A 17,379-nucleotide genomic window follows, 5' to 3' on the forward strand; every position below is an offset into this window, starting at 1 on the left:
AGGCCATATGCAAATTTGTGACTTTTGCCTGGAGAGACAGTTTGAAAGTTCAGGGTGGTAATCCTGTAACCATGCAGTCAGTCCTCCATCTTCCAAGCTTTTTCCTGTCTCTTACTTTTCTTTTCTTTTCTAGAAGGACACAGGGAGATGACATTGGGTAAAGGGGGGGGGGGGGGGGGGGGGGGGAGGAGGGGGAGGGAAAGGCACAAAAGGAAAGAATAAAAAGTATTAGAAGCTTCTGTCTCAAGAGTCCTTAAGAAGCCCCTAGATCTACCCACCCTTAGAATGTGGCCAAGGCCCTAAATCCTATCTCCAGGGAATATGGTCCACCTGACTTTATCTTTAGAAAGAGGAAAGACCTGTTTCTCTAAGAGAAAGTCTCCTTTCTACAGGCTTTCTCCAGGTTCTCTGTGCCCTCACCACCTGCCTCAGGCCTACTTCCCCAGATGTACTGCAAATAACCAGTTCATACAAACCACTGTTTACACATTCTCTCAGGAATGAACACAGTGAAAGGATGGTAATGGTCTGAAGACTAGTTTCCTTGCAAATAAGCACACAACCCATCACAAAGAAGATTAATCATCTACAGAATGAGAAACTCCAAACTACCATAATTTCAGGTCCGGATGCGATTAAAAACACAGTAAATAGGTCTCTGGGTTTTGGTTGTTTTTTTTTTTTTTCCCTTTTAAACACATGATAATTTTTGGATTTCAGCAAATTAAAGTTGGGAATTTCATTTGGGACACTTTATAAAACAGAACCATTTGCATGTAACTCTGCTAGCAGTTTTTTAAAATTTGAATTATGTTGTCTTTTATTGGTTCATGAGAGAGACTGGATACAGAATGCACTGAGGTGATCAATTATTTAACAGACCATACTTAACATTTCACATTTTAACATATACCCGGTGCCAACAATTGTCCTCACGAGCTTTCTGAACCATTAAGCTGCACTGCTCTCCTTATTCTAAATCAAATATAAGTAATTTGTTGTCATAGCAATGCTTCTTCCCACTCCAAAATCGTTCAATACAGGCTTTATTTCTGCAGACAACTATCTGTCTACCAAAAATTGGTCATTATCTGCCATCTTCTTGACAAATGTCTTATTAAATTTAGCTGCCTGGCTTTTACAGTCATCAGCAGCCTGTATTGCTGTGGCACTTTCTAGCACCTGTACAGGAAAGGGGCTTATAAGACCCCTGTGGAATTGCCTGGAAGCATATCACAGTCGCTGGGTGACAGCCAATCTCCCCAGTCATGATGGCAACAATCCTTTGCATTATTACCCAGCTTTACGGTTTATAGAGTGCTGTCACCCACTTTACTGTATTTGAGGCAGTACTAGGTGACGCTTTCTTATATGCTTCTTCAACTGCCTACCTCGAGTGGGTTATTTAACTGTGCACATCAGTAGTAAGTTACACTTGTTCTGATCTTTCTCCTCTAAGGCCAAGTTCTGCTTCTCTACCCTACTGATGAGGTATATATTAAGCCGCTGAGAGTGATTAAATCAGCTTTGGAATTGCAAATAGAAGGAACAACTGAGGCACAGGATACCATTTTGCTAGTCGCTTGTGCAATGGCCCACTGACAGATATTAACTGTTTAGATAAACACACAAGACAGCCCCTCCCAGAGGCAGCAACAACATTCGTGCTAATCTCATATTTGTAGAGCATGTTCGTTTACAAAGCAGTTTCTCAGAAATGGTCTAATTTGGACTGTACCTCTTGTCCACCCATCCCCTAAGACACATAAACACAGCTAGATCAGGATGTGGGTACCTAAAATCTTATTCCCTGCCTTACAGTTGATCCATTTTTAAATAAGGATGAATAACTGGTGTTTCCAAATCCAGTTCATAAGGCCTGGCCTTTATTTCATACAGCCATATTCCGTAGAAGCTAGAGCCCCCCTTACCCCTGCCCCCGCAATTAGGTTGAAATTTCTTTTGCACTAAACTTCGGTAATAAAAGCAAATTGGAAGGAAAGGACCAGAGGGTGGGGAGGAGGGATTCTTTGACATTAGCCAAAGACTTTAAAAAGAAAAAAATGGGGTTGAGGAGATGGATTCCCAGGAAATTTCCCTTTTTCTTTATCCATTCCTGTGTTTTTAAGGTTTTTTATTTATAATCATATGTTACTTCCATAATCAAAAGATAATAATAATGAAAGTTGGTCCTAACTGGCTCACCAGCTCCCCCTTCTTTGAAACTCTCTGGGAGGGAAGGAGGCATGAGTGAAGAGGACCAGCTCAGAGTGCTTATTTCAGAAATACGATCGGAGTACGGGGCTGCCCTAACAGCCTGAAAATGAGATTTCACAGAACCACACTGGCTCAAGAGCTGGAACTGAAGAGTTCTATTCCCACCCAAATGTGAACAAATGTAATTTGTCTCTCTGTATGACTTCCAGCTTCATGTGGGCTGATTCTATTCGAAAATCTAATAAAAGGTGTGGTCATTGCCACCATTTCTGTTGCTTGGTCCTCCTGAGCGCTTGTCTCCCACAGACTTGATTTTCCTTCTGCAGAGTGAGCGGAGGAGCTGATTAATTATTTAGAATCCCTGTACAACTATTATCTCAATTTCTGCACACCTCACCTCTGTCAAGTGGAAGGGGAATGAGTACTACCCACATAATTACCACTGAAACTAAAAGGCAGAGAGGTTAACGGGGTTTGAAGCAGGTCCCACAGAAAACGCTAGGCAATAAGAAGCAGAATGCCTAAGGGTCTGAAAACTGTCTGACCAACCAATAGCAATGTCTATAAGGCCCAAGAGAAATAAAGCTCTCCTTCCCAACCTCTCGCCCAACCCAAAAGGAATACAGCTTTCAAAACTGTTTTAATCATGACAAAAAGCCTCTGGCACTTGAGGATATGAGGGTGTTAATTTTGTTTGGCAAAGTCAAGTTGCTTTAAGAATTTAATTCTATAACTGGGAAGGTGCAATTCTGATTTTAAATGTCTTTCTTCCCTGGAGCTCAAAATCCAATTTACCCAGCCCACCTAGAGGGACGCTTCTGCTTCCACCAAGTCACCCTTACTAATCTACAGGCTAAGCTGCAATGGGAACGCCTATATTGAACATTTGGTCAATGGACCTAACAAAGAAATGTAAAAAGTAACTTACTACCCCTAATAACATAGCTTCAAAATATATAAAATAGAAGGTGACAGAACTAAAAGAAGAACTAGATAAATCCACCTTTGTGCTGGTCAATTTTGAAAACTCTCCCTACAATTGATAGAGTAAGCAGATGAAAAATCGGGTAAGGCTGTCAAAGAGGAGGAAAATTAAAAAGGTTGATCTAATGGACACTGGCCTCATGCTGGGCCACAAAGCAAGTCTCATCAAATTGCAAAGAACCAGACCACAGAGACCACACTCCCTGATCACAATGTTATTAAGTTAGAAATCAGCGACAAAATAACTTTAGAAATGTTTAGAAAAATTTTTAAAAATCCTTCGAAACATCCCATGGGTTAGGAAATCACAATGGAAATTATAACATACTTGGAAGTGAACAACACAACAAAGTACTACATACCAAAATCTGTGGGATCTAGCTAAAGCAGTAGGTAGCTCAAAATTATTAGCCTTTAATGCGTATAGATAGTCAAATAAAGTCTGAAAATAAATGAGCTAAGCATCCGACTTAAGTTAGAAAAAGAACAAGAGATAAAACTCAAAGAGGGCTTCCCTGGTGGCGCAGTGGTTGAGAGTCCGCCTGCCGATGCAGGGGACCCGGGTTCGTGCCCTGGTCCAGGAAGATCCCACATGCCGCGGAATGGCTGGGCCCGTGAGCCATGGCCGCTGAGCCTGCACGTCCGGAGCCTGTGCTCCGCAACGGGAGAGGCCACAACAGTGAGAGGCCCGCGTACCGCAAAAAAAATAAGAAATAAAAAAATAAAGTATTTTAAATTGGTTTAAAAAACAATTTTTTTAATTAGCATAAATTAACAAAACAGAAGACTAACACACTATAGAGAGGACAAAGCCCAAACTGCTTCCTACAAGAGAAAGTAAATAAAACTTATAAATTTCTGTTGAGATTGATTTTTCAAAAATAAGTAATGTTATGAATGAAAAGGGGATTATCTTTTTAATATCTGCAGTTTTTATAGTTAAGAGGCTATTAACAATTTTTAACCAATAAATATGAAAGTTTAGGCAAAATGGTCACATTCTTAGAAAAACAAACTACCAACACTAATTAAAGAAGACACAGAATACTTGAAAATTCCTATCATCGTGAAAGAAACTGAATCAGTAGCCCAAAATCTTTCCACAGGAAGACACCAAAGCCCTGATAGTTTTAGTGGCAAGTTCTAGCAAGCATTCAAGAAACAAATAACTCCAATCTCATGCAAACTATTCCAGAGTTTAGAAAGAAGAGGAAGCACTACCCAACCCAGTTTATGAAGCTAGTATAAATACCAAAACCTGACAGGGACAGTATGAGAGAGGAAAACCAGAGCCATATTCATTCATGAACATAGTTGTAAAAACACCAAATCAAATACTAGCAAACCATATCCAGGAACAAGAAAGATAATGCATCATGGTCGAGGCCATCCGATTTCAGGAACGCAAAGTTGGTTTAATATTAGAAAATCAACATAATTTACCACAGTGAAAGATTAAAGAACAAAAGTAATATAATCATCTCAATAGACGAAGGAAAAGCCTTTGATAAAAAGCAACATCCATTCATGATTAACAAAAAACAACTCAGCAGGGCTTCCCTGGTGGCGCAGTGGTTGAGAGTCCACCTGCCGATGCAGGGAACCCGGGGTCGTGCCCCGGTCCGGGAAGATCCCACATGCCGTGGAGCAGCTGGGCCCGTGAGCCATGGCCGCTGAGCCTGCGCGTCCGGAGCCTGTGCTCCGCAACGGGAGAGGCCACGACAGTGAGAGGCCCGTGTACCGAAAAAAAAAAAACAAAAAAACACAACTCAGCAAACTCAGGATAGAAGGGAATTTCTATTGTCTGATAAAAGATGCCAAAATAATTTACACCAAACACCATACTTACCGTGAAACACTGAAAGCACATCCTTTAAGACAGGGGAAAAGACAAGGGTACCCACTATTGCCACTTCTATTGAACATTATACTAGTGGTCTTAACCAGAACGGTAAGGCAAGAAAATGAGGGGTGGGATAGGGAGGGTGGGAGGGAGGGAGACGCAAGAGGGAAGAGATATGGGAACATATGTATGTGTATAACTGATTCACTTTGTTATAAAGCAGAAACTAACACACCATTGTAAAGCAATTATACTCCAATAAAGATGTTTAAAAAAAAAAAGAAAACTAAAACAACGGAACAGAATGAATAGTTCAAGACATAATTCAAGAAAAAAAAAGAAAGAAAATGATATTAAAAATAAAATGACTGCAAAGGAAGAGACAAAAGTCTCATTTGTTGTAGATTATGATTACCAACATAGAGAACCCAAAAGAATCCTCAGATAAATTAATTATAATTAATTTAAAAGCATTCAGCAATGTTGCTGGGTACAAAAAAAATGAGCAAAAATCAATTGCATTTCTGGACACCAGCAACTAACAATTACAACGTGTAAGTTACAAAAGAGAAAGAAAAAAAAAAAAAACACTAGAGACTTTACAGGGGAGTTGGTGAAGGCCCTGGTTCTGGTGTCAGACTGCCTAGTTTCTAAAAGCAGTCCCACCACCAGCTGTGAGACTTTGGCAAGCTCTCAGTATTTAGCTGTTTTGTGCCCTACCTTTTAGACTTCTTGTGAGGATTAAATGAGTTAACACATGTAAAGCACTTAGACCGGTGCCTGGAACAAAGTAAGAGCTAAATAAATGCAAGCTGTTATTATCACTGTGAAGAAGTAGTTAACAGGCCTGTTATCAAGGGCCCCAAGGTTCAAACTATTGGACTCCAAGACATCTCAAGGGTAAAAATATCAAGGATCCACCTGTCATAGGAGCCAATGAAACTCACCCATGTTGTCCCTTAGGCTGGGCACTGAACTCCCACACGCAACATACAGCTCATTACTCATACACCCTGCTGTCTTCAGCTTAATTAGCAAAAGCACACACTTTTTCTCTGGAGATTTCCACCCCTATCTTCCCAACTCTTTTAACTGGCAGCAAAAGTCAACAACTTCAAGCTTCCTGTGAGGTTGAAATCCAGAGTTCTGGTTGGTTACTCTTCATCATCAAAAGACAAGGCAAACCTCAGCCCCTTAGGGCAGACTAATGCCAGGAGAGCTTCTGGAGATATTCGAAGAAAGGCTGTTATTTGTTACTGGCTCCACTTCTTGGGGCGAAGGGGATAGACAGTAACTAATATTTTGTGAGCACCTATTATGTTCCATGCACTCTTCTCAGGGCTTCACCAATATTAACTCATTTAAATTCTTTCCATAACCTGAGGAGATAGAATTCTTAGCCCCATTTTACAAATGAGACAGTGATTAGGTGACTTACTTAATGCACAGAGCTCATGAGTGACAGAAATTAGCTTCAAACCCAGATCTGTCTGCAAAGCCCTGCACCAAGCTAGTAGAGAAAGAAATAAAGGAGGGAAGTGGGTACTACGTATATGAAGCTGTGGATTTCAATTCTCCTTCTGACACCAGAGACCACAATTCCAATGGGAATGCAAATAATCATTATGTGAATAGAAGACTGAAAAATCAGCAGAACAGAAGGGTATCCAAGTTAGTGTTTATTATATAAAGTGGCAGCAGATAAAATGCTGCTGCCACTCTGTGGCATGACTGAGCAATATTTTTTAAAAACCCACAGAAAGGGACTTCCCTGGTGGCACAGTGGTTAAGAATCCACCTGCCAATGCAGGGGACACGGGTTCAAGCCCTGGTCTGAGAAGATCTCACATGCTGTGGAGCAACTAAGCCCGTGCGCTACAACTACTGAGCCTGCGTGCCACAACTACTGAAGCCCATGCACCTAGAACCCGTGCTGCACAACAAGAGAAGCCACCGCAATGAAAAGTCCACGCACCGCAACGAAGAGTACCCGCCGCTCGCTGCAACTAGAGAAAGCCTGCACACAGCAACAAAGACCCAACACAGCCAAAAAATTAATTAATTAATTAATTTTAAAAATAATGTTTGTAACTCTTTAAAAAAAAAAAAAACAGTAATACTGCCCCTGTGTGGCCTCATTTTACCCATTCTTTCTCTGAAAACCAAGATATTCATGGCCGGAACATACACTCCTATGAGCATACGCAGACCCAGGTGATCATGAATAACGTAAAATTGGGTTGGTAGCTGAAGAATACGATGTGCCTGCAGCTTGGGTTTTGACGCCACCCGGTTTTTAACTCCTTTTTTTTTTAACTTAATAATATCTTTTTTTTTTGGTAAGTTTTTTTGATTTTATTCACTCTAATGAGTGACACTGTATCTTACTGTAGTTTTTTTTAATAGATCTTTTTAAAATTTATTTATTTTATTCATTTTGATTTTTGGCTGCATTGAGTCTTCGTTGCTGTGCGCGGGCTTTCTCTAGTTGTAGCGAGCGGGGGCTGCTCTTCATTGCAGTGTGCGGGCTTCTCACGGCAGTGCCTTCTCTTGCTGCAGAGCACGGGCTCTAGGTGCACGGGCTTCAGTAGTTGTGGCATGTGGGCTCTGTAGTTGCGGTACACGGGCTTCGTTTTTCTGTAGCATGTGGGATCTTCCTGGACCAGGGCTCGAACCTGTGTCCCCTGAACTGGCAGGCGGATTCTTAACCTGTGCCACCAGGGAAGCCCCTAACTCCTTCTGTATGGCAACACTGCCAGGCTAACCGACTTGATGGCCCACAAGTGATGAATATCCCAAGGGCTTTATCCTGGAACCAGTGAGCACAAGGCTAACATCTGTGCCACACTATGCACCAATCACCAGTGCCGTCACAGCCCACCTGTCAGGGCTTCCCCTTCCTGTCCCCAAGTAAATAATTTTGCTCCTCCTAATGGCAGAACCTAATCTTAATGGGCAGAAGAGGAGACCAGAGCCTGGCTTTGGGGGCAGCCCCTCACAGCCCTGCCTGATGCAAGCTGATTGATATACCCGTACGATCCAAAATAAGAGCCCCCAGGTTCAAGAACACACGTGCCCACACACCCCAAGGATAACATAAAAATACTTTTTAAGATCAAAGTTACCATTCTAACTGCAGCATCACATAGGTTTTATAGATTATTAACCTTAAGTGTTCTTGAATCCAAGATGATTTTTGATGACGAAACAGATAAGTGCAAGGTCAACAACACTAGACCTAGTTATGGATCTACCTGCTCTTCAACTCTGAAGGGAGATAAAAGTTGCATGTACAACATTGTTTAGATTGCTTCTCTTCTAGAAACCACCGTCTCCCAAAGCCCTCTTGCAAAACAGAACACAAATTCTAGTAATTCTAACCCAGACCAATAAAATACGAGCACCCCAGATTTAGGTGCCCTGCTACCCTTTCAGTCTTTACTTGATCTTTAGAAATACTTTCAGCGACTACGAAGGGCTGAAATTAAATAACAGCCACTTTAAGAAAGCTGGTAATTTTTGATGTGGGGAAGGAGCTAACTGAAAAGAAACTATTTCAGGCTTCCCTGGTGGTGCAGTGGTTGAGAGTCCACCTGCCGATGCAGGGGACGCGGGTTCGTGCCCCGGTCCGGGAGGATCCCACATGCCGCGGAGCGGCTGGGCCCGTGAGCCATGGCCGCTGAGCCTGCGCGTCCGGAGCCTGTGCTCCGCAACGGGAGAGGCCACGGCAATGAGACGCCTGCGTACCGCAAAAAAAAAAAAGAAAAAAAGAAAGAAAAGAAACTATTTCTTTATAAATTCCTGAGGAAAACCAGAACAAATGTGTAACTGCCTAAGCATGATAAAGCCATCTGAGGTTAACTGACCCATCCAGGAAGCTCCTGGGAGCACTCTGAGTTTCTCCCCACTTTTACAGTTCTGATGCATTCTATCCCTCATCCAATTCCTTGACTTCCATCCTGCCAGGAAGTGAGAAATGAACCCAAGTGTCACTAAATTTATGAGCTGGGAGGGATCTTACACATCATCTGGTCCAACTCTCATTTACAGATGTGGAAAGTGAATCCCAGAGATGGGAAGTGACTTACCTGACCCTGCAGTGCTGGTGACCGGCAGGTCTCCCAATACAGTCTGCCCCACAGTGGAACAGAACTCGACTACATGGGACTCTTCCCACCTGACTAGTTCTTTAAATGGGCTTGCAGAAAATTGGCAGATAGTTCTTCATCGATATGAAGAATGTCATTGGTAATCTCTTTAAATGGCAAACTCTACTAGCCTAATAGTTAACAAGACCAGCCTTGGAGTCAGGCAGACCTAGCTGTCCAGACCTAGCTTGGCCACTTTCTAGCTGTATGACCTTGGGCATGTTACCTAACCTCTCTGAATCTTATTATCTTCACCTGTAAAACAGAAATGCCAATAACAGCATTGATCCCACAGGGCGCTCAATCAATATTAGTTGTGACTATTACCACAACCTGGCACAGCGGAAGGCAGAGCTGTCAGCTCCCTAAACCCTGTCTGTGTGGGGAAGGGGCTCGGGGAAGAGCAACCCAGAATCTCTACCTTGAATTACACCTGACTCTTCATAGAAAGCCCCAGACTTGGAACTGAATTTTGGACTTGGAAACCGGCAGGAAACGGGGCTAAAAGAAACAGCCTGACGCTGTCACCACTAGGAAGCCGCCCCACGGCACTAATTCTCAGGACCGTACATAACACCTCCTTCCTCTAAGGTAAGCTTCACACACACACACACACACACACACACACACACACAAAGGAGTGACTGAGGCATAAACCTACTAAGCTTGGGAAAGCCCCTTAGAAAGAGTAGAAAAAGTACCATAATTAGACACAGAGGGCTTAGAGTCAGTGGCTGTTTAAGTAAAGGGAAAATGTACCATCTTTAAGGCCTCTTGGGCCTGAGCTATAATTCTAGTGGTAACCAGTGCTGGCCCTCTCCAGGCAAGGTTTTAAGAAAGACTAAAATGCAACTCCCCTCCCTCAACCATAAGGAAGCTGGGAGCATAAAGCACAAAGTGGAATTCTAGTTAAAGTTTTAACATGGGCCATTAGGTTCACTTGTCGTTCAGCTGATCAACAGAACACTGTAACAGGGCCTCAAAGAGAGACAGCCCGGCACGCCAGCCCTGGCTCTGCCCCATCCCAAGTGGTGTGACCTTGGGCAAGTAGCTTCCCGCTCTGGGCTTCTTTTCCTCACTGCAAAATGAAGGGTTTGAACTACAGGATCTTCAAAGGCCCTCTGACCTCTATCATTTTCCTGTTGTAAGTTCTCCACATAAAAATGTAGTAATTGGGGGCTTCCCTGGTGGCGCAGTGGTTGAGAGTCCGCCTGCCGATGCAGGGGACACGGGTTCGTGCTCTGGTCCGGGAGGATCCCATCATGCCGCGGAGCGGCTGGGCCCGTGAGCCATGGCCGCTGAGCCTGTGCGTCCAGAGCCTGTGCTCCACAACGGGAGAGGCCACAACAGTGAGAGGCCCGCGTACCGCAAAAAAAATAAAATTAAAAAAAATGCAGTAATTAGACCATAAATGAGCCTTGATAATAAGCTCCCTGGGGAGCAGAAACCATATCTGATATTCCTTGTGTATCTCACAGTCCCAAGTATGATGCTCGGCTCAGAGTAATTGCATAATAGATGCTGAGTGATACAGATTCACCGCACAGGGCCTGGCATATCATAAGCTTTTCACATGCCAGGCAGTTTGCAAGCCTCTCTCCCACCAGGCTTTTCAAATATGTCAGATTTTACCATTCCCGGGCTTTTAATAAAAAGCAGCATTGCACAAGAAAACAAAGCTCCTTGTCACTTCACGTGACAATGATTGAACACGTAGGTGCCAGGCACTCTGCTCTGTACTGCAAAAGGGGCAGACCTGGGCCTAGTGCTGGCACTCGTCCTATAAGCTTTATGAGTCAGGGTGAGTCAGTTAACCTGACCCAGTGCGAGGCCCAGTGAGCACAGTTACTATTATTGAGTAACTCCTGAATTTTACATCTTAGATCTTAGATCTCCCCTGATAGGCTAGCAACTAACTAGCACACAGTGGGACGAGCGCTTTACTAGTGATGCACCCACAGGCTTTGGGAATACACAGGACAAAATACGTGTATTGAAATAGTGTTAAATACACACACACACACACACACACACACACACACACACACGCAAACACACAAGCTTCCGAGGGCCAGTCTAAGCTCAGAACACATTTAATCCCATCTTCTACACTTGTGGCTTCTAATCCTAGTTGCATACTAAAATCACTTGAGGAGCCTGAAAAATTGCTGGTGTCCAGGCCCCCAGCCCATACAATTAGATAAGAATGGGGTGAGGGGAACAGGTATTGGTATTTTTATTTTTTTTTATTTTTTTGCTGTACGCGGGCCTCTCACTGCCGTGGCCTCTCCCGTCGCGGAGCACAGGCTCCAGACACGCAGGCTCCGGATGCGCAGGCCCAGCGGCCATGGCCCACGGGCCCAGCCGCCCCGCGGCACACGGGATCCTCCCAGACCGGGGCACGAACCCGCGTCCCCCGCATCGGCAGGCGGACTCTCAACCACTGCGCCACCAGGGAAGCCCGGTATTGGTATTTTTAAATGCTTGCTTAATGACTGTAGGTGTAGCCAGGGTTGAGGACTCCTGGCCTCCGCCTTCTCCATCTCCACCTTTAGTCCCAAGCTTAGTGACAGGTCCAGCAGATAACTCAACTCGGAGGTCTGCAAAGCCACAGAAATCCCATTTTGGTCACTCAGCAGACTATTCTCTGAGCCATTAAGATGACTGTGCCACTGCCAAAACATTTTTGGCAAAACTTAAAGAGGGGCTTTCTTAACCCTCGGTCAGTCAGAGAAGGTAATTAGCTAGTCCAGCCTCTGCCCCAAGCACTCTACTGGAGGCTGAACTGGCCTGAGATCTCATCCTTTTGGGGGAAGCTTCTCTACTCCTCAAGTTGATATTTAATCTGTCCCTTCTTAACTGCGCTACTCCTTGCCTCATGCGGATGTTTCCTTACAGCTATGAGTGTGCTCAGCTCCCACTGCAGCTGGGCCCCCCGCCAGTCTCTCCCCTGACCCCATCCTCTCCCTTGCCCCCCTTATATACACACGCCCACTTTGGTTTGCTTTTCTAATTCCTTCTTAATCAGCCTCCGCCTGCCTCTAGGCCACCTTGCTACTCTTCTACTTGATCCCTCCCCTTTCAGCTGAACCTCCTGGCCATGGGGTTGCTGCCTTACTCTAGCTCCGTTCCCGCCAGCCACACAGGCAGCAAGGCCCCTGTGGGCACAGCCTCCCAAACACATGATGCTTTCTCAGTTGCCAGATCTTCTCTCGTGAGTCGGCTTCCTTCATCCGCTGGCTCTCTTCTACTAACTGCTCTCCCAGGCTGCCAACCATCTCCTTTCTTTCTTTACAAAAATATTTCTTCTTAATTACTCAAGAAATTTGTACTCACACCAAATTCAAACAATACAGAAATGTGTTAAGTATAAAGTGAGGGTGTCCCCCCCTTTCCCTAATCACTCAGGAGTAAACACTACTGGTACACATTCTTCTAGGCTTTTGCAACGTGCTCAGAAACACGCACATATACAAGGGCTTGTGGTTTGTTTTCTTAGGAAATGGGTTCCTATCATACATACTGTTCTGCAATTTTTTTTTTTTTTTTTTTTTTTTTTTTTACCGGTACACTAGCCTCTCACTGTCGTGGCCTCTCCCATTGTGGAGCACAGGCTCCAGACGCACAGGCTCAGCAGCCACGGCTCACAGGCCCGGCTGCTCTGCGGCATGTGGGATCTTCCCGGACCGGGGCACGAACCCATGTCCCCTGAATCGGCAGGCAGACTCTCAACCACTGCGCCACCAGGGAAGCCCTGTCTTTTTTTTTTTTTTAATTTTAACAATATACTGTGAATATCTTTCAAAGGGAATACAGAGATCAGCCTCCCTTTTAAAAGCTGCACAATACTCCACTGGCTGGATTTACCACTCTGCCACTGGCAGGCTGTTTCCCAGTCTTCTCTGATGCCATGACGTCCGTGCACACGACTCTTCACACACAAACATTTCTAAGGTAACTATTTAGAAATGGGTGGACGGCTGCCCACAGGACCAGCCTGTACTCACCAATTCCAGGTGCCTTTTCTCAAGTCCTCCTTGGTCTCAACCTCTTTGCCTCACATGACAATAGAGGACCTGCTTCATGAAACTCCTTCCTCTCTTGGGTGTCTTTCCACTTTTGCTTCACTGAGTCTTTTCTTCTGCCCACAAAGGTAGGCATTTCACAGAATCCTTTTCTTCTTTCTCTCCCCTGGCTTCCATGATGTTTGCATCTTCTGCCCCTCCATCTTCTCTAAATCACGTTGCTAGCCCAACCACATCTCAATTACCTGCTGTTCACTCCAGCCTCAACGTCTCAAACATCTGAGACTCAACAAATCCCCGAATGAACACCTGACCTCTTCCTCTAAGCCTCCGTTTCCTCATCCGAAAAACAAAGGGAATGGACTAGACTCGATTAAATTTTCTTTAAAAATTAGGAGTCTAGTATGTACTAGATGCTGTGCAGGATAGAAAAAAAAAATCAATAAAACGCAGATCTTGCGTTCAGGGAACACGCAAACTAAGGAGTGGGGGAGAGACATAAACAATTATGTAATATAAGGCAGAATAAAATGCTAAAGTAGACAAGAATGGCTAAATCTGGCATGAAGGCTTGAAAAAAGCTTCACAAGAGGGAATGTTTAGGCTGAGCCTTGAATGATGACTGGCATCTCAACAGGGAAGAGAAAAGAAAGTATTTCTGGCTGAGGGTACAACATGAACAAAGTATAAACTCAGAGTCAAAGAAGCATGGAAGTTCATGGTACATGTGGCTGGATCAGAGCACATATGAAAGAATGTATCAATACTAGAGGACAGGGGCTTCCCTGGCGGCGCAGTGGTTAAGAATCCGCCTGCCAATGCAGGGGACACGGGTTCGAGCCGTGGTCCGGGAAGATCCCACATGCCGCGGAACAACTAAGCCTGTGCACCACAACTACTGAGGCTACTCTCTGGAGCCTGTGCACCACAACTACTGAGCCCACGCGCCACAACTACTGAAACCCATGCGCCTAGAGCCCGTGCTCCGCAACAAAGAGAAGCCACTGCAATGAGAAGCCCGCACACCACAACGGAGTAGCCCCGCTCGCCGCAACTAGAGAAAGCCTGCGCGCAGCAATGAGGACCCAATGCAGCCAAAAATAAATAAGTAAATAAATTTATTAAAAAAAAAATACTAGAGGACAAAGCTGGGAAGAAGGTTGAAACCAAGATCATAGAAGATCCTGAATCCTATCATAAGGAGTTCCGGCTTTCCCTAAAGGGTTTATCTATCTGCCACTCTCTGACTGAGTAATAGTTGCTGCCTAATATACTATGCTAAAGGCAATTCTGAACTGACATGGAGACACACGTTGGGAAAGCATGCTCATGTTTTGATTAGCACGGTTGGCCTGGGGCACCGTAAGGTGTATTTGTCTAGCTATATCTACTATCCTTGCCAAAGGCAATAGGGAGCTATTGAAGGCTTTTGAGCAAGGGAATGGCAGGACCCAACATGAATTTTCCTTGTATCATTTCTGGCAGCAGTGTAAGGGATGGACAGAGCAGAAAGACCCCTAGAGAAGGGAAGATCAGTCAGGCAGCTGCTGTGAATAAGCCAGATGGTGGTGGTGGTGATGATGATAAACAACCAGACGAATTAGGGCAGAGAAATCAAAGAAGGAAGAGACAGATGGGAGAAATAATGGAAGACAGAATCAAAATGACTCCGAGACTATGATGATGGAAGAGAGGAATGGAAATGTGTCAAGGTTTCAAGGGACTTAACCTGGGTCACTGATGGACCGCAGTGCCATTAACTAAGATAGGGGCCATGAGGGAAAAGTATAATCCTTGCTTTTCACTCCAAATCCTCCAACCACTTTACTTGGCTTTTAAGCACTCTTAAGTACACTAGGAGGGAAAAAGCAGGACATACATTGCTTGATGGCCCCAGCATTTATATAACCCCACACATAAACCTACTATTCTTCCTTTGGCCAGATCGCCAAAGAAATATCCACCAATATCTGATCCTAAAACCAATGGGCTAATAATCCTTTGAATGCTCATGCCCCCAAAAGATGATTTTTCCTATGTAGATAGTGCTTTCTAGTTACGAGACACGTTCAACATATCTTATTTTACTTGACTGTGAGGTATGAAGGGCAAAGATCATCCCTATCTTACAGATACAACAGCCGTAACTCATATTTATCATAGTTACTCTACGCTTGCTATGCACCAGACACTGATCTAAATACTTTACATGTAGCCATGTACTGAATTCTTACAAGAAAACCACAAAGAAGATACTATTATCCCCATTTTACAGAGAAGGAAAACAGGCCCAGAGATGTCAAGTAACTTACCCAAAGTGACACAGCTAGAAAGCAGCGGAGCCAAGATTTGAACCTGGCCAGTCTGACTTCAGAGCCTGAACTCTTAACTACCACACTTTGTATCATATAAGAAGATCAGGCACAGAGAGGCTACCTGACTAGCCAAAACTACTAGGTTCTGTCAACCAGAAACCTACATCCAAGGCCCACGTCTGTCTAATACTTAATCCTGTGCTCTTTCTATTACGCTACATTGTTTACCGAGATGAACTGACCTCTTCCACTGGGTTAGCAGATTATTTTGACCTTTTCCCTCTTCGACCTTTGTCACTCACTTCTGCCAGACAAAGTTTCTGATTTTGCTCCCCTGCCGTGGAGCCTCATACAACTGTTCACTAGGATAGGATGCAGGTCTCTATTTAGAGGAGAGAAATGATGACCTCAGTTATAGTCCCAAGTGAATGGGTCTCATTTCCAAACAACCAGTTGTCTCGCAGCAGATCACACTGGCTTGACATACAGGCTAACTGAGCGTACACAACTCCCTGGACTACCTGTCCAGGACAAGCAGCAAGCAATGGTGGCACTACAGCCTGGCTCCTCTGTGGAAGAGAGGGAGCAAGGGCAGAAAAACACATAGAAAAGCAGTCGCTAGAGCAGTCAGGCAGAGAGGTGGCCTGCAGCCGTGAGATCCTCACTTTCAAGGCTGTAAGACAATGATGCTCAAAAAACACATGATTTCTGTTTCTCTACTAGTGGGCAAGAACAAAAGTCCATCTCCCTTTATGCTGGAATAGCTAGGGGTGGAAGGAGGCCATGTATGGTACTAGAGAGAGACAATGAACCGGGAGTCAGGAGATCTACCTCTGCTTCTACTGAGCTGTGTGACTTTGGGCAAGTCACTTCACCTCTCTGGGTCTCAGTTTGCTCATCTGGAAAAATGAGGGAGGAGATGACCTCTGAGGTTTTTTTTCAGCTCCGACCTGGCATCACTCTGCCATTTCAACCCAGGAAAGTATTGCTCGAATATTTTCTCCAGTATCTATAAGGCGACCAAAGGAGAAATCAGCTAGAACCGAGAGAAAGAAGGATTAGATAAAACAAAAATGACCTTTTTGTGGAAGGCTGCAAATTAGGTAATATATATGTTACAAGTATCATTATCACTACTACTCCTAACTTTCAAAGTGTACAGAGATAACCAAAAATTATAACGAGCTCTTTCTCTTAAATTTAACTCCTTTTTGTCCATCTGACCCTAGTCCAGGTTTATGGTGTTTAAAAGGTCTGGGTGAGGGAGGACCCTAAATGAGCAGCGGCACCAACTGTCCTTAATGTCGATGGACAGTTATGACTGGAAAGTGAGAACCCAACCCCAAGGGAAACTAAAGAGAAAATGTAAGTGGGAGGAGCCAGGCTTAATCCTCAGTTTGCTGCAAACTGGCCGTGGAAAGGGGACTTAAAAAAAAAAAACAGCAACAGGTGTGGACCACAGTGTACTCTGCAAATTGTTTTTCAGTTCAGACCCAAAGCGGGGAGTAAGAAACTTGGGAAGATGATCCCAGCCCGGTTTCCGCGTGTGTCCATCTGAGCAAACACAGCCCTGACTGTGAGGTATGGCCAAACACCGTTCAGCCAGGCAGGAGACCCTGTGACCGGGGTCACAGGGCTTTGCATTCTTCCCCAGGAAGCGAAAGCAGCCTCGGCCTAAAGGTCACCCCTGACTTCCCAGGGCCAAGACAGCACCCCTCCCCGCCAACAGCCCCGCCCCGGGAAGGACAGCCACAGGGCTGGGGGAGTCAATCTGTTTCTCTTTGCTCACTGGCCAGAAACCCCACCAGCAAACAGGGAAACATGACCTTGGCTTTGGTGCTAGCTTG

General features: G+C 44.6%; 1 protein-coding gene across 21 annotated transcripts in view; it reads right to left on the reverse strand.

The window, feature by feature from the left end:
* The window catches only part of TMEM164 (transmembrane protein 164), a 176,731-nt gene that overhangs the window by 145,909 nt on the left and 13,443 nt on the right, over positions 1-17,379 (reverse strand). For 3 of the 21 annotated variants that reach the window (XM_019949448.3, XM_019949449.3, XM_073799010.1), the window contains exon 1: positions 13,200-16,554. The exons of 16 other annotated variants lie outside the window; for them this stretch is intronic. Coding sequence is in view for 1 of the 5 variants with exons in the window: in XM_073799008.1 (XP_073655109.1) it covers positions 4,571-4,576 (6 nt within the window). In the remaining 4 variants the exon portion in view is untranslated. Of the gene's footprint in view, positions 1-4,570; positions 4,577-13,199; positions 16,556-17,379 lie in introns of those variants that run through there. 2 more of the 21 variants (XM_019949451.3, XM_073799008.1) reach the window with 2 other exon arrangements.

The sequence above is a fragment of the Tursiops truncatus genome, chromosome X (assembly GCF_011762595.2).
Source record: "Tursiops truncatus isolate mTurTru1 chromosome X, mTurTru1.mat.Y, whole genome shotgun sequence".
Classification (NCBI taxonomy): Eukaryota; Metazoa; Chordata; class Mammalia; order Artiodactyla; family Delphinidae; genus Tursiops; species Tursiops truncatus.